General features: G+C 41.4%; 1 protein-coding gene across 4 annotated transcripts in view; it reads left to right on the top strand.

Annotated features, from left to right (window-relative positions):
• DLG2 (discs large MAGUK scaffold protein 2) overlaps positions 1 to 18455 on the top strand; it is a 2095445-nt gene that overhangs the window by 2004257 nt on the left and 72733 nt on the right. For all 4 annotated transcript variants that reach the window (XM_019524161.1, XM_019524158.1, XM_019524160.1 and 1 more), the window contains one exon: positions 9137 to 9212. In XM_019524161.1, the coding sequence (XP_019379706.1) occupies positions 9137 to 9212 (76 nt within the window). The remainder of the gene's footprint in view (positions 1 to 9136; positions 9213 to 18455) is intronic.

Raw genomic sequence — 18455 nt, 5'->3', positions numbered from 1 at the left:
CCCTCCTGAAGTGCGGTGCCCAGAACTGGACGCAGTACTCCAGCTGCGACCTGACCAGTGCCGCATAGAGGGGGAGGATCACCTCCTTGGGCCTGCTTGAGATGCATCTGTGGATGTATGACAAGGTACGGTTGGCCTTCCTGACTGCATCCCCACACTGCCAGCCCATGTTCATCTTGGAGTCAATGATGACTCCAAGATCCTTTCCTGCCTCTGCAGTAATGAGAAGGGAGTTCCCCAGCCTGTAGGTATGGTGCTGGCTCTTCCTCCCCAGGTGCAGCGCCTTGCACTTGTCAGTGTAGAATCCCATCCTATTCTTGTCCGCCCACCCCTGGAACCTGTCTAGGTCCGATTGCAGCCTATTCCTCCCTCTTAGCGTGCCCACATCCCTCCACATCTTAGTGTCATCAGCAAATTTGAACAGGGTGCTTTTTACCCCCTCGTCCAAGTCACTGATGAAGATGTTGAACACTGTGGGCCCGAGCCCTGGGGGACCCCACTGCCCACATCCCTCCAAGTCGAAAATGACCTATCCGCCACCACTTTCTGGGTGCGGCCCTCCAGTCCTGGGAAGATAAAGCTTCCTACAGAGCCTGGTCTTATCTAAAGTGAATTACTTCTTATGTTTGCTAATCTATAATAAGAGAAGATAAATATAGAAAAAAATTGATATGCATATGTATAGATCTCTCATCACAGTAGGAATACTGATAAACTCTGGGCTCTGGAAAAGCACTAATTGCAAATGTCATTGAAAATGGCTTTCCTTGCAGGAAAGACTTTCATAAGCTGAAGTTTTTTCAATTTAAAATAAAATTAGCCATCAAGATTTCTTTATAGGAGTGTGGCAAGCCAATTAATTTTTACCCGCTCATGGAGTCTCAACATTTGAACGGCTCAAAAGTATTTTTCCTCCCCAGTCTTTAGATAGTATGTCTCCTCACGATACTAACAGCACTATTTTTGTAAGATAATAAACAGGCCCTGAGCTACCATATTTAGACAAAATGTTGAATATGGGGATGTGACTCCTTTGGAAGAAAAAACGAATTGTGTTCTAGTACGTTTGCACATGTGCTGTTTCAAAAAAGAGCCATTTAATGAGTTGTTTAGTATTGCTCAAAAGTAATCTAGGAAATGGAGATTTACAGTCAAAATCAGACTTCATATAAAGGAGTGCTATATGCATAAAAGGCACTGGGCCAAAATCAGCTTGGGTGCAAAAAGAAGTTAAATTATGCACTGGGTAGGGGCTAGATTGTCTGAAATGGGTGGAAATGGTAAAATGCATTTGCACTTACCTGATTGTCAGTGGGTGTGTGAAACAAATAGACTGTGGGGGATGATAGAAACAGGAAATAAGGCATCAGAAGGGCATGAAATGAAGCCTGGTCACTCAGCCACCCATGTTATGTGGCACTGCTATAATTTGATAGTTTTTATTATAACTTTGCCTCTTCTTTGCATACAAACAACTCCCATTCTGCAAACAAACTGAATGCCAAATCGATAAAAATTAAGCTACTTCCGCCACTTGTACTTCATTTCAGACCCTGGCATGTCATTTACACTTCTGTCTACATCATGGGTGAGTGTGGTTGTTAAAATGTGAAGCATGCCTTGTCTGATATTTTAAAACTCCAGTCAGAAAACTGACTTGTGATTCTTGGCAATATTTCCAGTGATCCATCAGCCACCCGCTTATAACATGCACATATGCTCATATCCTGTTAACCTGTGATGGGTTTCCTTTGTAGCTGAAAGTCTGAAAACTGCTCAAACACCCCTTTTCAAAAACAACTTGGGTCAAGTCCTCAGTATTTCCTACAGTCTATTTTATATGATGCTCTTCCTACCATGCTGCCTTTGTGATTCTCTACCGCCTTGTTAGACAGAGCTTAGAGGCCTCCTCCAGGAAAATGTATAGGATTTTGACTCCCAAGTCGAGAAAAGCATCTTCTCAGTCTTTAGTAAGTTGTATAAGCTGCAGAGAGAGGCAGATGAAGACATACACCTGCCCTTCATATTTCCTCTTGACCCAGTGTTCCCTGTTCTGGCTATTGTAAATCCCATTCTGGGGTAAATTTACTCTTTCCAGGAATTTTTTGAGATTTTATGAGAGACAAGTATTGTAATATCTGTTACTAAGCCAACTGTGTAGTTCAGAGAGCTGTTAGACAAACTTTCAGGCATAAAGTGCCTTCCTTGGGTCTTTGAGTATTTAGGCATCTAACTCAGGACTGCAAATGTAGGTAATGCAATGTAGGTACAGGTACAGTGTAGGACTGCAATGTAGGTACAGCAATGCCTAACTCCGTTCACCTGTTTATTGCTTAGGGCTAGGGACAGAAATTACACATAAACTAGTATAAGGGTAGGGACACAAGTTACACACAAAGGCTAGGGACAGACATTGCACACAAACCAGTTTAAGTGATCAGAAACTGGTTTAAATCTGTAACAGAACAGAAGCCACTTTCAGAATGGCCAAAACCAATTTAAGATAAACCTGGATGGATATAGTATCAGACTTAACTGATTTAGACTTCCTATGCCTGAAGAAGGGTGACTGCACCCAAAAGCTTGCTAAGAACTTTTTTCCAACTACTCAGCTAGTCTAATAAACTATATTGAGTCTTGCTTTTTATCCTCATCAAGCTAAAAACATTTTAGTGCATAGCATTCAAGCACTGCAAGGAATAAAGCATTACTAATTTCTCTATGGGCTTTTCTGTGATGCTTTTGTCATAGTACCTTTAGGAATGCTACTACAGTGTCACTGATATTATTTTTGTTTTACCTAGAGGATACCAAGGCAAAGTCCAAATTATCAGAAGAGTCAACTGCTTTTGGGTGCTAAATATCACTTTTTAACTTTAATTCCAGCATTTGGTAACATTTAAGAACTGGGCTTTGTAAACTTAATCAGTTTTTAAATCAGTTTGGTGGGGGGGATTTCCTAATTGATTTTACAACTCCAAGCTTTTTATGCTGCCAGCGATGTAACCAGAGTGAGGCTATGGGGGAAGCCACCTCGGGTGTCGATTTGGTGGCTGGGGGTGGAGGCTGCCATGGCTGCTGCATGATCGCACCAGCGGCAGTGGTGACACCCAGAAGTCTCCACTGCTCCTGTGTGTGGTATCTGCCCTGGGATCCCAGTTGCATTGTTACACCCATGTGTGCTGCCAGCCCTCCGCTTCCTCCAACCCCTAAGGACCTACTTCTGCACCCCTTCTCCACCTTGCGTCTCATTACACAAGGGGCACAATTATTTTACACATGTAGCCCTTCCGGGCTGCCTCTCTGCCAGTAGTGGCTGATGAGAGCACGCAGTCTGACAGGCTTGTCCCTGGAATGACTCACCGTTAACTTGAATGACCCGTGATTAACTTACAGACATAACACAGCGTTGTCTAGGGAAAATGTGTTAGCACATTTTGTGTTGCATGCTTCACAGGACAATGGACTTGCACATCTGTAGGATCCCCAGGCGAAAGACTTTCTCCCAGAAGAAATGGATTGTCTGTTTGCACTGCCGGTTCCTAATGCCCGGTGACACACTGGACTCTGGAGATGAGATGAGAAACTGCAGGGAGAGTCTTAGCCCCTGCCATCCCAGTACAGACAAAATCTCTTATCAATTCATGTGCAAAATACTAATAAATCTCTATTTAGCTTAGGGAAAATGTATTTTTTCAGAGTCTGATCATTTAGCCAAATCCAGGTGCATTTTCACAGGGAAAATGAAAGGCACTTCAGTGATGCCACAACCACCCAACTGCTAACTGAAGTCCTTGATTTGATGCATTAGGGCACTACAGCTCCTCAACCAAATGGCTGTAATAATTTAATCAACTTATGTTTCTTTGCCCTTGTCCTCAGGCCTAGACAAACCATTTTAGCTGTAGCTTTCAAAAAAAGCAAGCAAGAAGTTAAAACAAATCTTGAGGAAGATCCCTAGTAAGAGAAAATGTAAGCTTGGAAGTTTAAAAATGGCAAAATTCTCCTGGAAGGTGTCAGATAACATTTATTATGTGCAGCACTGTCTATACCATATCACCAGTTTATGAACCACATTATTTTAGCAAGCAGTATTATCATTTATAAATACTCTTAGCAAGAGTGCCTGAATTATTATGGGGATACAGGTTGTAGCTACAGAACTACAACCTGCATTCCTGAAAGGTGGAAAATCTCAAAATTATCTATTTTGAAATGAAAACTTCATAATTTTACAAGAAGGAAGCAAAATTCAACACCTTGAGACCTGAAAGGAAGCAAAATTTAACATCTTGACACCTGAAAGCTGACACCCTTGCTCCAGCCTTTTGTCTGGAGCCAAATTTGCATGCTCACAGAGCAATCTCAGCACACCAGAAATGTCTTGCCCAGGAGAGCCGTCCATCACCATCCTCCTGTGAACTATGAAACATCATAACAAGAAAGAAGCATAATTCAATGTCCTGCTTGCCATCAGACAACTCTGAGGTAAATAGACTCCCCAGCTTTTATCAGAGCCTATTTTGCATAAAACAAACTTTTTGAACCAGGAGATCTTACACCATCTTTCAGCTCTCCTGTGAAATACGAATTTTCATTTCCACCTGGGAGAAATTTTACAATCTTTGCACTCTTCTATGCTGGAGGAAAGGCACGTGTGCCTGAAAGCTTGCAAATAAAGACATTTTCCTGCAACTATTAGTTGGTCTAATAAAAAAATACCACATCCCCAAGAGTTCTGAATTATTATGGACCATTCACAACATTTATTGTTTATAATATATCATACAAGGGAATGTAGATCATTTCTGTAGCACATATTTTGTCTGTCTTGAGTACAAAGAGCCAGGTTTCTGTGGCATGATTGCTTGAGTCATTCTGAGGCATAAACAAGAATAGCTTTTAATGGCTCATTTTTAAGTCTTTCTATGTGATGCATCAAAAATCTAATTCAAAGCAGCCATTTTAGAGTCTTAGGAAAGATAGGGGTGATATTTAATATTAATGCAGACTAATAATTAGAAAAACTATGTTAATCTTTCAGCTAATTATTTTCTCAGCAGACATCCATCCTATTTAGGAAATTATACAGCCTCCAGCCTTCATTTCCTACCCATTCTATCATGGAGCTTCATCTTCTAGTTTAAAATGTAAGGCTGTTCCTATGGTTTTAATATCACAGATTGAATTTGAAAGATATATTTCAGCGGTTTCCATACGAACAGTCTGCATTTACTGACAAACACATTTATTCCAAAGTTCAACTGTCGCTATAGTAACCCGCATTCAGCATGTTTCAATTGAGAATATAAAAGCCCACTCAGAAGGGAGCATGTCATGCGAATTATTGATCTATGAAAAGACTAGACTTTGTCTATAAGAAATTCAGACATTTCTATTGCCTCTCAGGAACCAGAACGTTTAAATACCCAGTCTTAACAGCTGGAAGATTTCCCTGTATTTGCGCTAGTCTCTCATGTGACAAGCTGTACTGCACAGCTGGGAAAAGGTAATATTTAGACCAAGGTCAGTAACCTTACTTCCCAACTACTTGCTACCCTGTCCAAATCACAGAAGTTTGATCCTGAGCACCGATCAGCTTTGCATGCTTTGACTCAGATCTCCTCAAGTAATTCAAAGCAATTTGGGGAGACAGAAATAGATTTTCCATTATGACTGGCTGATTGGATTTTGGTGCCTGGACTGCTAAATCCTCCTGATGATTTTGCGAAGGTGCTAAACAACTATTACAATTGCAATCATATTAATCAAGGTGAGTCAGGGATCAACTGAACCATTCCTTTTTTCTTGCTCCATTCAGATTCAGCCCCTGCTTTCATGTCGGTGGATTGTTTTGTGGGGGGGTCGAGGAGGGTAGGGGGTGAGGGTGTTTCATTTTGTTTTCCTGCCCTGGTTCTGTTGCTTGAGCTGATTTTTTTCATTACCTCCTGCTACATTTAAGCATTCTGAATTCACAGTACTAAAGTCCACTACGTAATACATAACATGCTTGTATTAATACGCATTTAATGATGTGTGTTCCAGATTCCCATAGGTACAACCAGTATGGTTTTCAAATTCATTCCATATTACATTTGCATTTCATTGTGATAACACACTTGAAATCTTAATCACACATCATTTAAAAATATTCGCTTATATAAAGATGGAAACCCTGTGCATCAATTCATAGAGTTTTAGGCTACAACGGATCATCTGATTGTGTAATCAGACTTCCTATATGGGACAGCCCCTTAAATTTCACTCGTTTATCTCTGTCTGGAGCCCAAGAACTCAGGCTTAACAAAGGTATAACTTGGATATTGTGTCTTCAGAAAGATATCTACTTTTGAATTTTAAAGCAGAGAGATGAAGTATCCACCATATACTATAATAACTTTGTTCCAGTGAATAAGTACCCTCACTGTTAAAAATATATGCCTATTTTTTTTTATTTGCATATGTTGTCCTCAGCTTTCAGCTAGTGATTCTGGTTATGCTTTGCCTTTGTAGATTAAAGAGCCTATTTGGTTCATGCCATTTTCTTCCCCTAAAGGCATTACTTATCTCCTGTTATCAAGGCACCTTTTAATCTTTTCAGTAGACTATACAGATTGAGCTCTTTAAGTGTCTCACTGAAAGGCATTTTCCCCAGTTGCAAATCACTGTTGTGGCTTTTTTTCCCCCCATTCACCTTCTGCAATATATCAGCCTCCTTTTTCTTAAAATGTAGATGCCAGAACTATAAACAGCCTGCACTTAGATATCTGCCAAAACTTACTGCCATCCCCAGGTATCAAGTCCTGTGAGATATCCTGATATTTATTTTCACTCTTTATCAAACACCTGCTAATCTCTGGTATTCTGTAGAAAAAGAGGCAGGGGCATACATGCTTTCCCCCTGGCTAGTCTGCTTGCACTTACTCATATTTGTCGAAAGAAGTGTTTTTTAAAAACATGTATCAGCATAATTCATAATGTATCAGCATTGCTCAGCAGATGTGTATACTGCCTCCAAATATCATGAGCCTCTCAAGCAATAGTATTTTAAGTGACCCTATATATATTCTAAATAACTTAAAGCCTCACGCTAAACTTCTCTGCACTTGTAAAATAGCATCATTTAATACACAGCCTACCTGCATATGTCAGAAGAGAATTTGTAAATATATCTTTAAAGTAAGTCATGACAAAAGTAAATCCATGCTCAAAGGTCCTTGGAAATGATTTCCTCTCCATTTTCAATGTGTACAAACTTCAAAAGTGCTTAAGTGACTTAGAAGTCTGCATCCCATTTTCATAAGTGACTTAGGTATCTAACTCCTGTTGTTTTCAGTGGCAGTTAGGTACCTAAATATCATTGAAAAACTGGGCCTTGGTTTTACTGAAAGTCTATGGGATGCAGGAAGTTTAGGCAATGGGAGTTACAGATAAATTATCTAATGGGCTCTTGGGCTTTCCACTGCCCCTAATTTGGGTGCTTTGGTCCAGGAAGGAGGGGAATCCAGATCAGTAGCATAGTTAAATGCCTTGCATCCCACGGAGTTAATGGAGGAAGTTAGCTGGTTCCAAAATGCAATCAAAAGCACCTATTTGACAACCAAGTACCTATGGGATTGTTTACTGTAGACAGTCACAGGTTAAAAACAAGTCCCTGACACCAAGAAGCAGAACCCAGAACTAAGTGACTAGACCTTGGACAGGAATGGAACATCTAGGGGCTTGCTCTGAATTGCTGTTGATTAGAGGTGCACCGATATATCAGTCCATATCGTATCGTCACCGATAAAAGGAAAACTGACATTATCGGCAATAGTTTTTTTTCTGGCCAATGTGGCTGATAATATCACTGATAAACGCTGTGGGCACAAGCGTAGCCGCAGCACGCTTGCAGCCAGGAATGCAGCCCAGCAGTCTTGGAAAGCAGCATCCACCCAGTAAGTCTGTGGGAGTGAAAGGGGTGTGGGGGAGAGGAAGGGGAAGAGTGGAGGGGTGGGCAGACTGAGGCCCCCACAGTGAGGGAGGGAGTGGGGTTGGGGCAGTGGCAGGGGTAGGCATTGCCCAGCCAGGGCAGGATGCAGGATGGAACTGCTGGCAGTTTGTCCAGGGAGTGTGAGGTGTGCGGGGAGGTTGGCTCCCACTGCTGCATACACCCCCAGGGGAGGCATGGAAGGCATATGCCCCCCAGGTTTGTGCATCGGACGAGGGTAGGCTGTCCACTGCAGGCTGGGGCTGGGGGCTGCACTAGTCTCTTCCCAGTGAGGGGACTAAGCCAGGGCTGCACTCAGGGTGGGCAGGGGCATGTGGGTGGTGCTGGGAGGTGGGGCTACAGAGAATTTGGGGGGGCTGCAGCCCACCCTGTAGCCCTCCCCTCCAGCGCCTCCTCTGCCCACCCAGAGCACAGCCCCAACCCAGCCCCTGCTGGGAAGAGGCTGGCGCAGCTCCTGTCCCCAGCCTGCATTGGGCAGTCTATCCTCACCCTGAGCACAAATCTGAGCGTCACATGCCCACCATGCCTCCCTTGGGGGGTGCATGAAGCAGCAGGGACCCCCCCCATGCACCAGTGCCTCCCAAATGAGTTCCAACCCATGCCCTGCCCCAGCCCCACTCCCTCCCCCACCATGGGGGGGTCTCAATCTGCACCTTCCACTCCCCTGCCCTCCCCCACACCCCTTTCCCCCACAGACTTACTCTCCAAGCTGGCAGGCTGCATATCAGCTTTCAGATCGGTATCAGCCTATATGGCTGGTTACTAATCGGCCATCAGTATCAGCCAAAAAAATCTTTATCAGTGCACCCCTCCTAGTGTTGATCATGCACACTAGCCTAGGTCTGGCAGTCTTTTCAGGCTGAAGTGGAGGCACTTAATGATTCTAAATGTGCCCAAGCAGCATCATAGCCACTGGAGTGGGGTTGGGGATATTTTGGGAAGGAGATGACTAAAATTCTGCCCAAGTCTTGTTTAACTACCATGAAAACAAATTGGAAATGATAACTGTTTATTATACAGAGGTGCTGTGAGGTTCAAGCCATGTGCAGCAAGTGCTTTAAGTTCCTTAGATAAACGTTGCTACATGGGTGTGGAACATTATTATTATTGCCATGCAATTGTTTATCCATCTTTAATTTTTCCTAGGGTTGAAAGAAAGGAGCGTGCTCGCTTGAAGACAGTGAAGTTTAATGCAAAACCTGGTGTGATTGATGCAAAAGGGGTATGTATAAGAAAAAGACATTCACTGTTGCCAAAGAGTTAAGTGTAATCACTCTCTGTATATTTTAAAACTGAGCATATTATGGCAATATAAAAAGAACAGTGTAAGATTGTTTCAACACAGGTTTGGTTTATGATGAAAGATACAAAGTTGTATTATATGACATGATCTGGTAAATAATTAAATATACTTTTATATTATAGTTCTAGCATGCATTGCTCCCTGATGAGGAGATAGAAGGAAAACCAAAGAGTACTTCTATAATTATTGGGATTTTAGCTAGGTACTATCCTGAGAAACAAAGATTGTTATAATTCATGGATTTCTACATTTATTTAATGAATGATGGAGAAAAGATATGATTCCCCTTCCTTCAAAAATTGTTAAAAATGAAATCAAGGTTAAAAGTACCACTGCAGGAAGTAAAACCCAACCTTTGGATTTAATACTTTAATAGTTGTGACAGACATGGAGCAGAGATGTATATCACAATAGGAACAAAGAACCAGCCAGCAAAGAATGTAATTTTAAGCTACCAATATATTTCTAGAAAGCAGGAGTTCAACTGGAAAACCTTTTTGTTTCAATACATTTTCCACTGACATATTCATACAAAAGAGTCTTATTGTACTACAAATCCACAGCATGACTGTGTTCTGGCGTGTCTAACAGATGATGTGACATTTTGAACAATGCTAAGTAGTGGTTTGTCTGCTGTTCTATACATTATCCTCTCCAGCAGGACAGCGTGAGTTGTAAAATGAAAAATATTAATAATTATGTAAGTTAAACCATATGTTTCCATTGAGACATTTTTCCCCATTTACTGCAGCAAATCAATGTGTTACTTTACATGCCACAAGCTGGGCAGAGAATCTGTTTGCCTTAAATGGGATGACACTCATGAGCCGTAGCGTAACTGCGGGTGGGTGAGTAGGGCATGGCCCAAGGTGCTCCCTTAAGGGAGGGATGGGCACCAGAATGGAGCTAGGGGGGCATCTCACCCTCCATCTCCCACATGCACGCTCTTTCCACCTCCCTTACAGCAGTGTCAGCTCTGGCAACAGGGTGGGTAGAGCAGCAGCCAGGTGCACAGTGTAAGAACCAATAGCCAGAGGGAGATTTCACCTCTTTTTTAAATAGCCACTTGATGTACATGTCAGCAGCAAAAAAAAAAAAAAAAAGAGGGGGTATCCCCCATAGCAGCAGAAAACCTCCAGCCTCTGCTCCTGTATCATGGGCTGCCACTTCACAGGGGGCAGTCCTGGCCAGCTGCACCTCTGCTCATAAGTAGCATCTTTAATAAGCCACTTGGGATGGGATTTTCAAAAGCCATTACAAAAGAACTCCCATTTGACTACAGCAAGGGTTAAGCTGGAGTAACACAGAGCAGTTATCCAATGTGAGGGCTTGGGAGTGAAGTTGAAAACCCAGCTGGTCCCTTCCTGACCTGAATTCCTATAATCCAGCAAGTGACTACAGCAAGGGTTAAACTGGAGTAACACAGAGCAGTTATCCAATGTGAGGGCTTGGGAGTGAAGTTGAAAACCCAGCTGGTCCCTTCCTGACCTGAATTCCTATAATCCAGCAAGTGACTACAGCAAGGGTTAAACTGGAGTAACACAGAGCAGTTATCCAATGTGAGGGCTTGGGAGTGAAGTTGAAAACCCAGCTGGTCCCTTCCTGACCTGAATTCCTGTAATCCAGCAAGTGACTCATCTGAAAGTCAATGCTAACCTGCAGCCTACCCACAGCTTGACACAAATGGGGCTAGGCTACTTCCAGTTCAGGAGGTGGTCCAGCTCCAGCATAGCAGCTTGCTATGTGTACCTGCCCTTAATCTCTTCTTGCCTCAGCTCTCCAGTGTGTGGGGCTAGTGCTTCCTCTCTCCCAGATGTATTTTATTCTGTCTATGCAAACTGTGAACCAAGTTGTGTAGGGCAGGAAGTGCTTCTGACGATGCATCAAAGTAGCATTGGACCCCTCCACGTACACCCCCATCTCAGTTGGGATCTCTGGGTTCTAGCTCAATCTCTCTTCTGCAAAATGTCTAAAGAAAATCACTCTTTAAACAGTACCAGCTGACAAGAGTGTTGGGACCAGATTCTGATTTCAATGCAAACATAAAATAACTTTATTATCTTAAACAGAAGTTTTCCAGTTTTCTCCCACCATAACAGGATTGAGTTGTGTGCCATGTAATTTATTTCCATGTGTGAGTAATAGCATTAGTGTATTAACAATATAATAAATGGGATGGCAGGCTGACATATTTCTAATTTAACTGTGCTCCAGGAAAGGCAAAGTAGAAATTTCCATTTGAAATAACCATTATTCTGCTACCTTGTGACTTATTTTTGCTCTTTTCTTTTGGGGTTTAATAGGCACTGTATTGTCAGTCAAATCACTTTTTAAATGTCCATTTCCTGTATATAGATAGTCAAAGCCTTGTGAGGAAGAATTCATTCATGTTACTAATGGTCCTTATTCAAACCAGAATCTAGGAGAATTTAATTACCCTTTAATTTCCTACATTGTTCTTCCATCTTTGCCATCAGTGTAACATTAATCTCTCAGCCACTCATTCCATTACTTGTTGAGACATTTAGGAAATTGCATAATTACAGAACAAGGCTGTTCTACCCTTTTGGAAATCCATTTTCATTTGTTAGTCTGTACTAAAATCTGTTTTTCCCTTTCTAAAAAAAACCCAAAAACTGTTTTGAGGCTACCTGTGAAAACATAATGTAGGCTCATGTTGAAAAGAGCGTGGGGTTGGGGGGGAAGATTGCTGTTTAATTAAGCATCAACATAAATAACCAGGTGTTATAATTATATATATTCAAAAAGTGCACTCTTTGTTATAGTGAGCAGTGCTGCTGTCTTTCAGGGAAACTGTTTGTCTTATTTATATTGGCAAAAACAGGGATAAACTATCCAACAGTGTTTCTTTAATTTTTCAGATCTAAAGCAAATTTCAGTCCAGATAAGTATTATCAGTAGCTGAGCTAAACCGACCAAACATTTTGGTTAGAAATCAAGCTGTATATTTTCATAGAAATAGGCTTGTGTCCGTATATATACAAATGTGTGTGCAAGAAAGGAGGATTCAGTGTGATTGTACTTACCTCAGAAGATGGAAATTCTATGAGAACAGCATTATGGATATATAAAAGATACGTATGGAAGTAGAAAAATTACCAGCTATCCAGAATGCTTGGATCTTTTATGAGTTAAAAATTGCATGTCAACTGAACCATCTCTCTGATCCCAAAAATCTTCTTTTGTAATCTATTTTTTCATTGTAGAAGTGATGTTTCAGAGCAAATTTGGAAATGAGCAAGAATAGATGTTGTTGAAGTGATGTCAGTAAAGAGGAGAAACTCTTTCAGCTAACTTCTTGTCTAAAAGATCTGACCACATGGTCTTTCTAGGCACTTTAGACATTTGTAACCATTATGACTTTTTCAGTGTATGGCCCATTTATTATCAATATATCAAGTGCAGAGACCTGGGAATGTGTGTACTTTACACACAGTTTCCCACGTCTCTCTATATAAGACAACACTGATCCATAAAGATGAGCACCGCAATCCATATTTAGGCATCTAAATAAGTACCTTAACTATTAAAGGCTGCGACTATCCATAGCTCCCATTGCTTCATTTCTTTAGATCTCTGAATAAGTATATCAATATGAGCAGCAATGTTTAAAATGTTAAAGCACAACTCACAGAACCTGGAAGAGGCCTGGACCTCTCTGCATTAGAGAAATCTCATCTTTGGCTAAGTACAGACATTCAAAAAGTCTTGGGCAGATTCTAACTATATTGCATGGGTTTCTGTAAGTGGACTAGGTTAGTTCAGTAGTGAACAGAACACAAGTTCACCCGTTGGTGGGGACGGGGGCACACAGGCTACCTGCACTGCCCAGGGCCAGCAGGTTGGGGCACCCCTGCACTGCCGAGCACAGCTGAGCAGCTGGAGCACCCCAATTGGCTGCTGGGCACATGCCCCCCTCCCTTTGCAAGTCCTCTGTCAGTCCCAGGCATGTCAGAATCAGATGAGCAGTGGAGGTAGTGCAGTCTGCTCCCTAGGTCTGTGCCCACTCATAGGGGGCATTGGGTGGGCTCCCTCACACCCCGCCAGGGACACCCATGTCCCACAAGTGGGTGCAGACCCAGGGAGCACGAGTGGGCTGCAGAGGATGGGCAAGCACCCCTCCCTTTCCCCTTTCCTATCATCATCAGACACGGTGGCGACTGCACTTTCTTAGAGCCCGGGGCAGAGCCAGCTGGGCACTTGGCTGGAGCAGCCAAAAGGAGGCCAAGTTCTAGCACACCTAGTGGGAGCCAACAAAGGAGCCTGGGATGGTAGAGCACAGCAAGCTAATTTGATTCAATAGAGGAACTGGTATAGAAGTTTGATGCTCTGGATAACCTAATTTGAATAAGTTTGAGTGCACGTTGATCCAAGAGTATCTTAAAGCAGGTTCCACCATTTTTACTCCCAGTTATGTGCCCCAGACATCTGTACAGTTATCAGTTTGGTTCATATTCTGATCACTTAGTGCAAATAATGTGTAACCTAGTCTTTGACTCCATAACTTACAAAAACTCATCTGAAACTAACTATATTTTAAAGAACTTCTTCTGTATTGTCTCTTGTTTATGGAGTATTTTCTTCAGGAAATATCATATTTAATTTATTTTTTCATATTGTTTCTTTTATTCATCTTTTTTATATATGTATAAAAATCTTACTGTTTTTTTCTCAGGGACATAATGCTATAGAACAAGCTGTGTATGAAACCTTACAACAGTTTGTGTGGGGCAAAAAATCACTAGATCACATTAGCATTGGTAATAACATTATATCAATTAGCAATGTTAAGCCCTAGGTCATATGAAGAACGCTATGCATGGTGATAAAAACAACAAGTGTAATTCCATCGACAGGAATAAACCTTCAAATTATTAGCTGAGCTTCATTATAAAGATTTAGTCAATGCATTTGATTCTACTAATATAACTTCACATCACCCATCATTGCTCTTTTCACTTTTCTAGTCATTACTGTACATGGATATCAAAGCAACAAGCCAGTCTCGCTGGTCCATTTTGGCTGTTTTATATTGCACAGCAGCTCTAACACTGGCTTACGAGGACATTTTAGGTTTTCCTGAAGGGAGGAGAGTGCCTAGGCAGCTGGTAGCTGATATGCCACCTCCCTCTGCCTTCCAGCATAGAAAGGATAGCCAAGGATTAAGTGAGTTAGCCAGAATGTTCCTATGCCTCCTCCGTGCCTGGCTGCTGAAACAGATCCCTTGGGATCATTGGTAGCCAACTTTTAATAGAGCAGCCCTGAAGCTAATCTAGTTTATGGCAAATACTCATTTGGGGCTAGATGGCCTTCAAAAATGTGAGGGAGCATAAAAATGATTTAAAAGTCCTCTCTGTGCCTTTCTCCTGAACTGTGTTGGAGGATCTTGGCCTAAGTCTCTTCTTATTCCCCCCATTATTCCAATAAGGCAGCAGTAATAAGTAATGTTATGTTTGCCAAGTTGGCAAACTCAGCTCATAACATTTCCAGCATTGCTGGCTTTAAATGTAACAGGAATAACTCTTTCCCTTTCCATCAATCAGTGAGGAGTTTTAAGATTTGGACTGAAGAAGACAGAATCAGTATCATTGCCGGATGGAAATATCAAAGTGAAAAGAACTAGCCAGTAATCTGCTTTTCTCTTAACTGCTATAATTGCAGCCAGTCTTTTAACAGACAAAAATAGCATCTCTCTTGCTTTTTTTCCCCCTCTTCCAATCGTATATTGCTTCTTCAGTGTGGGTTGGAAACATTTTTATATGACAGATTTTGTAGTTTCTGAAAAGAGTTTTATCGACAGTTTACTTGGAGTTTGTAATACTCTGAAACTTTGCCTGTTTGCAATAAAATGTTCAGTTATCTTAAAACTGAGTAAACCCTCAGGAGTGTGCAGTTACTTACGTGTGCTCCTGTTCACCCTTTCTGTTTTAGGCCTTCGTTGTCAGAACATTTCTCAACCCACAGTGAGGACACCCATAAGGACCATTGCCCATGTTGTATGTTGTGTGGATAAATACAGGATTTAAGTTTCCTGTGGAATAAATCTCTCTTTTCACAGACTTTAAATTCACTTTAAAAACTCCATCCATTATCCATTTGATAATGAGTTCACTTACTTCCTGCCTTTAGACAGTACAGGATGTGGGGCACCATATTTAGTCTCAGGTCAAGGCAGTGGAGAGGATTAATTCATCACTGCTTTCCATCTCAACATGCTGAAGGGAGCAGGTAATGCTTGAAAGATGGTACAAGCCGTCTCTGGGAAGCTGACTAGAGCCATGTTACACTTAGTGTGTGTTAAATGCACTTAAAACATGAGTAATGCACATTAAAGCTGTGCAGGACATGCTAAATACACTCATATTGTAGCAAAATTAGGACTTTTTGCACGAGGAGTATCTCCAAGTAACTTGTTCAGCTATTGTCAGGCTGCTCCATAGTTCAAGTTTGCAGTGTGGCACCAGGGCTGGGACTCGCAATCAGTGAGCTGTGCACGTTAGAGATCATAATATATATTACCATGCAACTTCTCAGAACACTTTCTTACTTAATGCCACACAGATTCAACACGTTCAGTTATAACAAGACCCATACAGTACAGGTATTTCACTTGCTGGGATATATGCCTTTGCTCCAAAGAAAGTGTCATATTGGTGAAGGACTTTTGACTACTCTGAAAAGGAATAAGGCAGAATAGTTAAGGCTAAGTGCCTTAATGAATATGTAGAGGAAATGCCAAAGACTTCTATGTTGACTGATGTTATCTTGATTCACTATCTGCCTTAAATCAGAAAAGAACAAGGGAAATCCCTGGTTCAGTTCCTGTTGACCCATTCCATATTAGCCCATCATTATCCATTATTCTCCCCTTGTTCAGTTAGCTCGTTATTAACACTTCTTTAGATTCTATTCAGATCACCTTGTGTCACTCGCCTGCCCGTTCCAATGCCTCAGAAAATCTTTGGTACAATAGCAGGAGGCTTGATAACATTTAATAGCATTTCTAAAGACTGGATTCGGTTTACACATCACATCATGTAGATTGCAAAGTAAGGGCACTGCAGATCTTTATTGTCATTTTAGCAACATTGCATTGTGGCATGCAAGGAAGACGGCAACCTAAATGAGAGAGCGCATTTTGTATAACAGTATACAGGAAGCCCTTGACTTAAGACATTTTGAGTTACAATGAACAGCACTTACAACATTTATATATTGACACCCGGTTTCAACTTTCTGATGTAGGTTTTGACTTTACAATGCTTCATCCGACGCGACACCATGCCAGTGAACAAGTTCTCTACATTGCCCATCTCCCTGGAGAACATCTGTCCAAGCTTCCTTGGACACTTTCTTTAAGAAAGCAGACATGGCTCCAGAAAAACCTGTAGCCGAGACTACTGAGAAGACTCAATCAAAGAACCCTTCAAAAAGTCCAGCCAAGAGCCCTTCAAAAAATCCAGCAAAGTCACCTAAAAGGAGTCCTTCCAAATCAATATCATTGCTATTTACAATATAAATACATTAATGTATTTATGTATATTATGTACATTAATGTATTTATGTATTAATGTATAATGTAATTACTCATCTATAATTGATTGAGTACAAAATTCTCGGTTATTTTTGGTGAAAACAGGGTATCGGGCCTTCTTTCAGGAACCAATCCCCCATTTATAACACTGTTCCCTATGGGAAAATTGGTTCCAAGTTATGACATTTCAATTTAAGACATGGTTTTCAGGAACCAATTGTGTCAGAAATCCAAGGACTGCCTGTATATAGAAACCTCTGCTCAAGAAATGAATTTTCCCTTAGAAAGTCAAAAATCCAATGACAATCAGGATTTGATCTGTAGCTCAAGCATTGATAATTTACCAAGTATTTGAGTAGTAATTCCCAAAGCTGAATAATAAAACCACTAAGAAACTCTGATGATTATGGCCCTGATCCTGCAGAAGAATCTGCAAGCACAGACCCTTTATCCATATGGTGAACTATTGATATTAATAGGAGTATGGTCAGAAGTCAGGACCTGTGCTACTGGATCTCAGTGAAGGAATGGGATCTTTATACGTCAGTAGGTTCAAAGGTTTCATCATTGAAGGTCTAAGTAAATGGCTCTATAGAGATGATGTTCAGTGCAAAATCCCTTGGGGATAATAGTTCTAAATATAAGCTGGATGTGGAAAAGACCTATTAGTCATTCAGTCCTTCCCTCTGTCAATGCAGGATTGTTCCCAGCCATGCATTTACTACCCTTTTGATCAGCTACATTTTAAATTTTCCAAGTATGGGGGCTTCCACCACTTTTGTAGGGAAGTTGTTCCACAGTTTCATATTCAGGGAGCTTGCACCACCATCAAGTAGAAGAGGCAGAGATCAGTTATCAAGAATTGGTCTTATCCTTGGGCAGCTCCTTTAGTTTGATCAGGTTGTTAACCTTTAACATTGCTACTTCAGTCGAAAACATGCTACAGAGGTGCCCTCTGGTAAACCTCTCTTTATTTTCCCTTGGGTCTCCCAATCTGGGACTTGTGTAAGGGGTCTGTTAGCTGGCATTCTCAGAATATGGCTAAAATAAGTTCATCATCTCACTGGTACTATTTTTGCAGCAATGGGTAATGGGACCCTTTCCAAGATTTAAACGTTCTTTATCACAGCCAACTGCTCCTGACATCCAGCACAGGCATCATTTTTTATCCCATTACTCCTTATATTCCACATATCGCTCTGCTAAAAATGTTTGGTGATTTGGACGGGATTTCAAAAAGTATTTGGCACTGGCTTCACTCTGCTGCCTTTTAAGTCATTAGGCTTAACTATTAAGTCATTACTATTGACTTTAGTAGAAGCAGCATGAGGCCAACTATCTGAGTGTGTTTGAAGATCCCACTCAACATGCATCCATTAATCATGCAATCTTTACTGATTTGAGTAACCCCTTGATTAACCCATGGGAGATAGTGCATCAATAAAGGATAAGATAAGATGGATGTCACTGGCCAATACACCAGAGACTACACTGAGCATGAGTATGAGCTGACAAACCAAAGCTTTCTAACAGGGGCTGTGATAGACTTATTATTTCCCATCAACCAGACACCAAGGGGAACCTGTAATACACACACACACACTAGT

Source organism: Gavialis gangeticus, unplaced genomic scaffold, assembly GCF_001723915.1.
Source record: "Gavialis gangeticus isolate Ggan-Ray unplaced genomic scaffold, GavGan_comp1, whole genome shotgun sequence".
Lineage (NCBI taxonomy): Eukaryota > Metazoa > Chordata > Crocodylia > Gavialidae > Gavialis > Gavialis gangeticus.
Note: the sequence above shows the minus strand (reverse complement) of the source record. Positions and strands in the feature narration are given on the sequence as shown.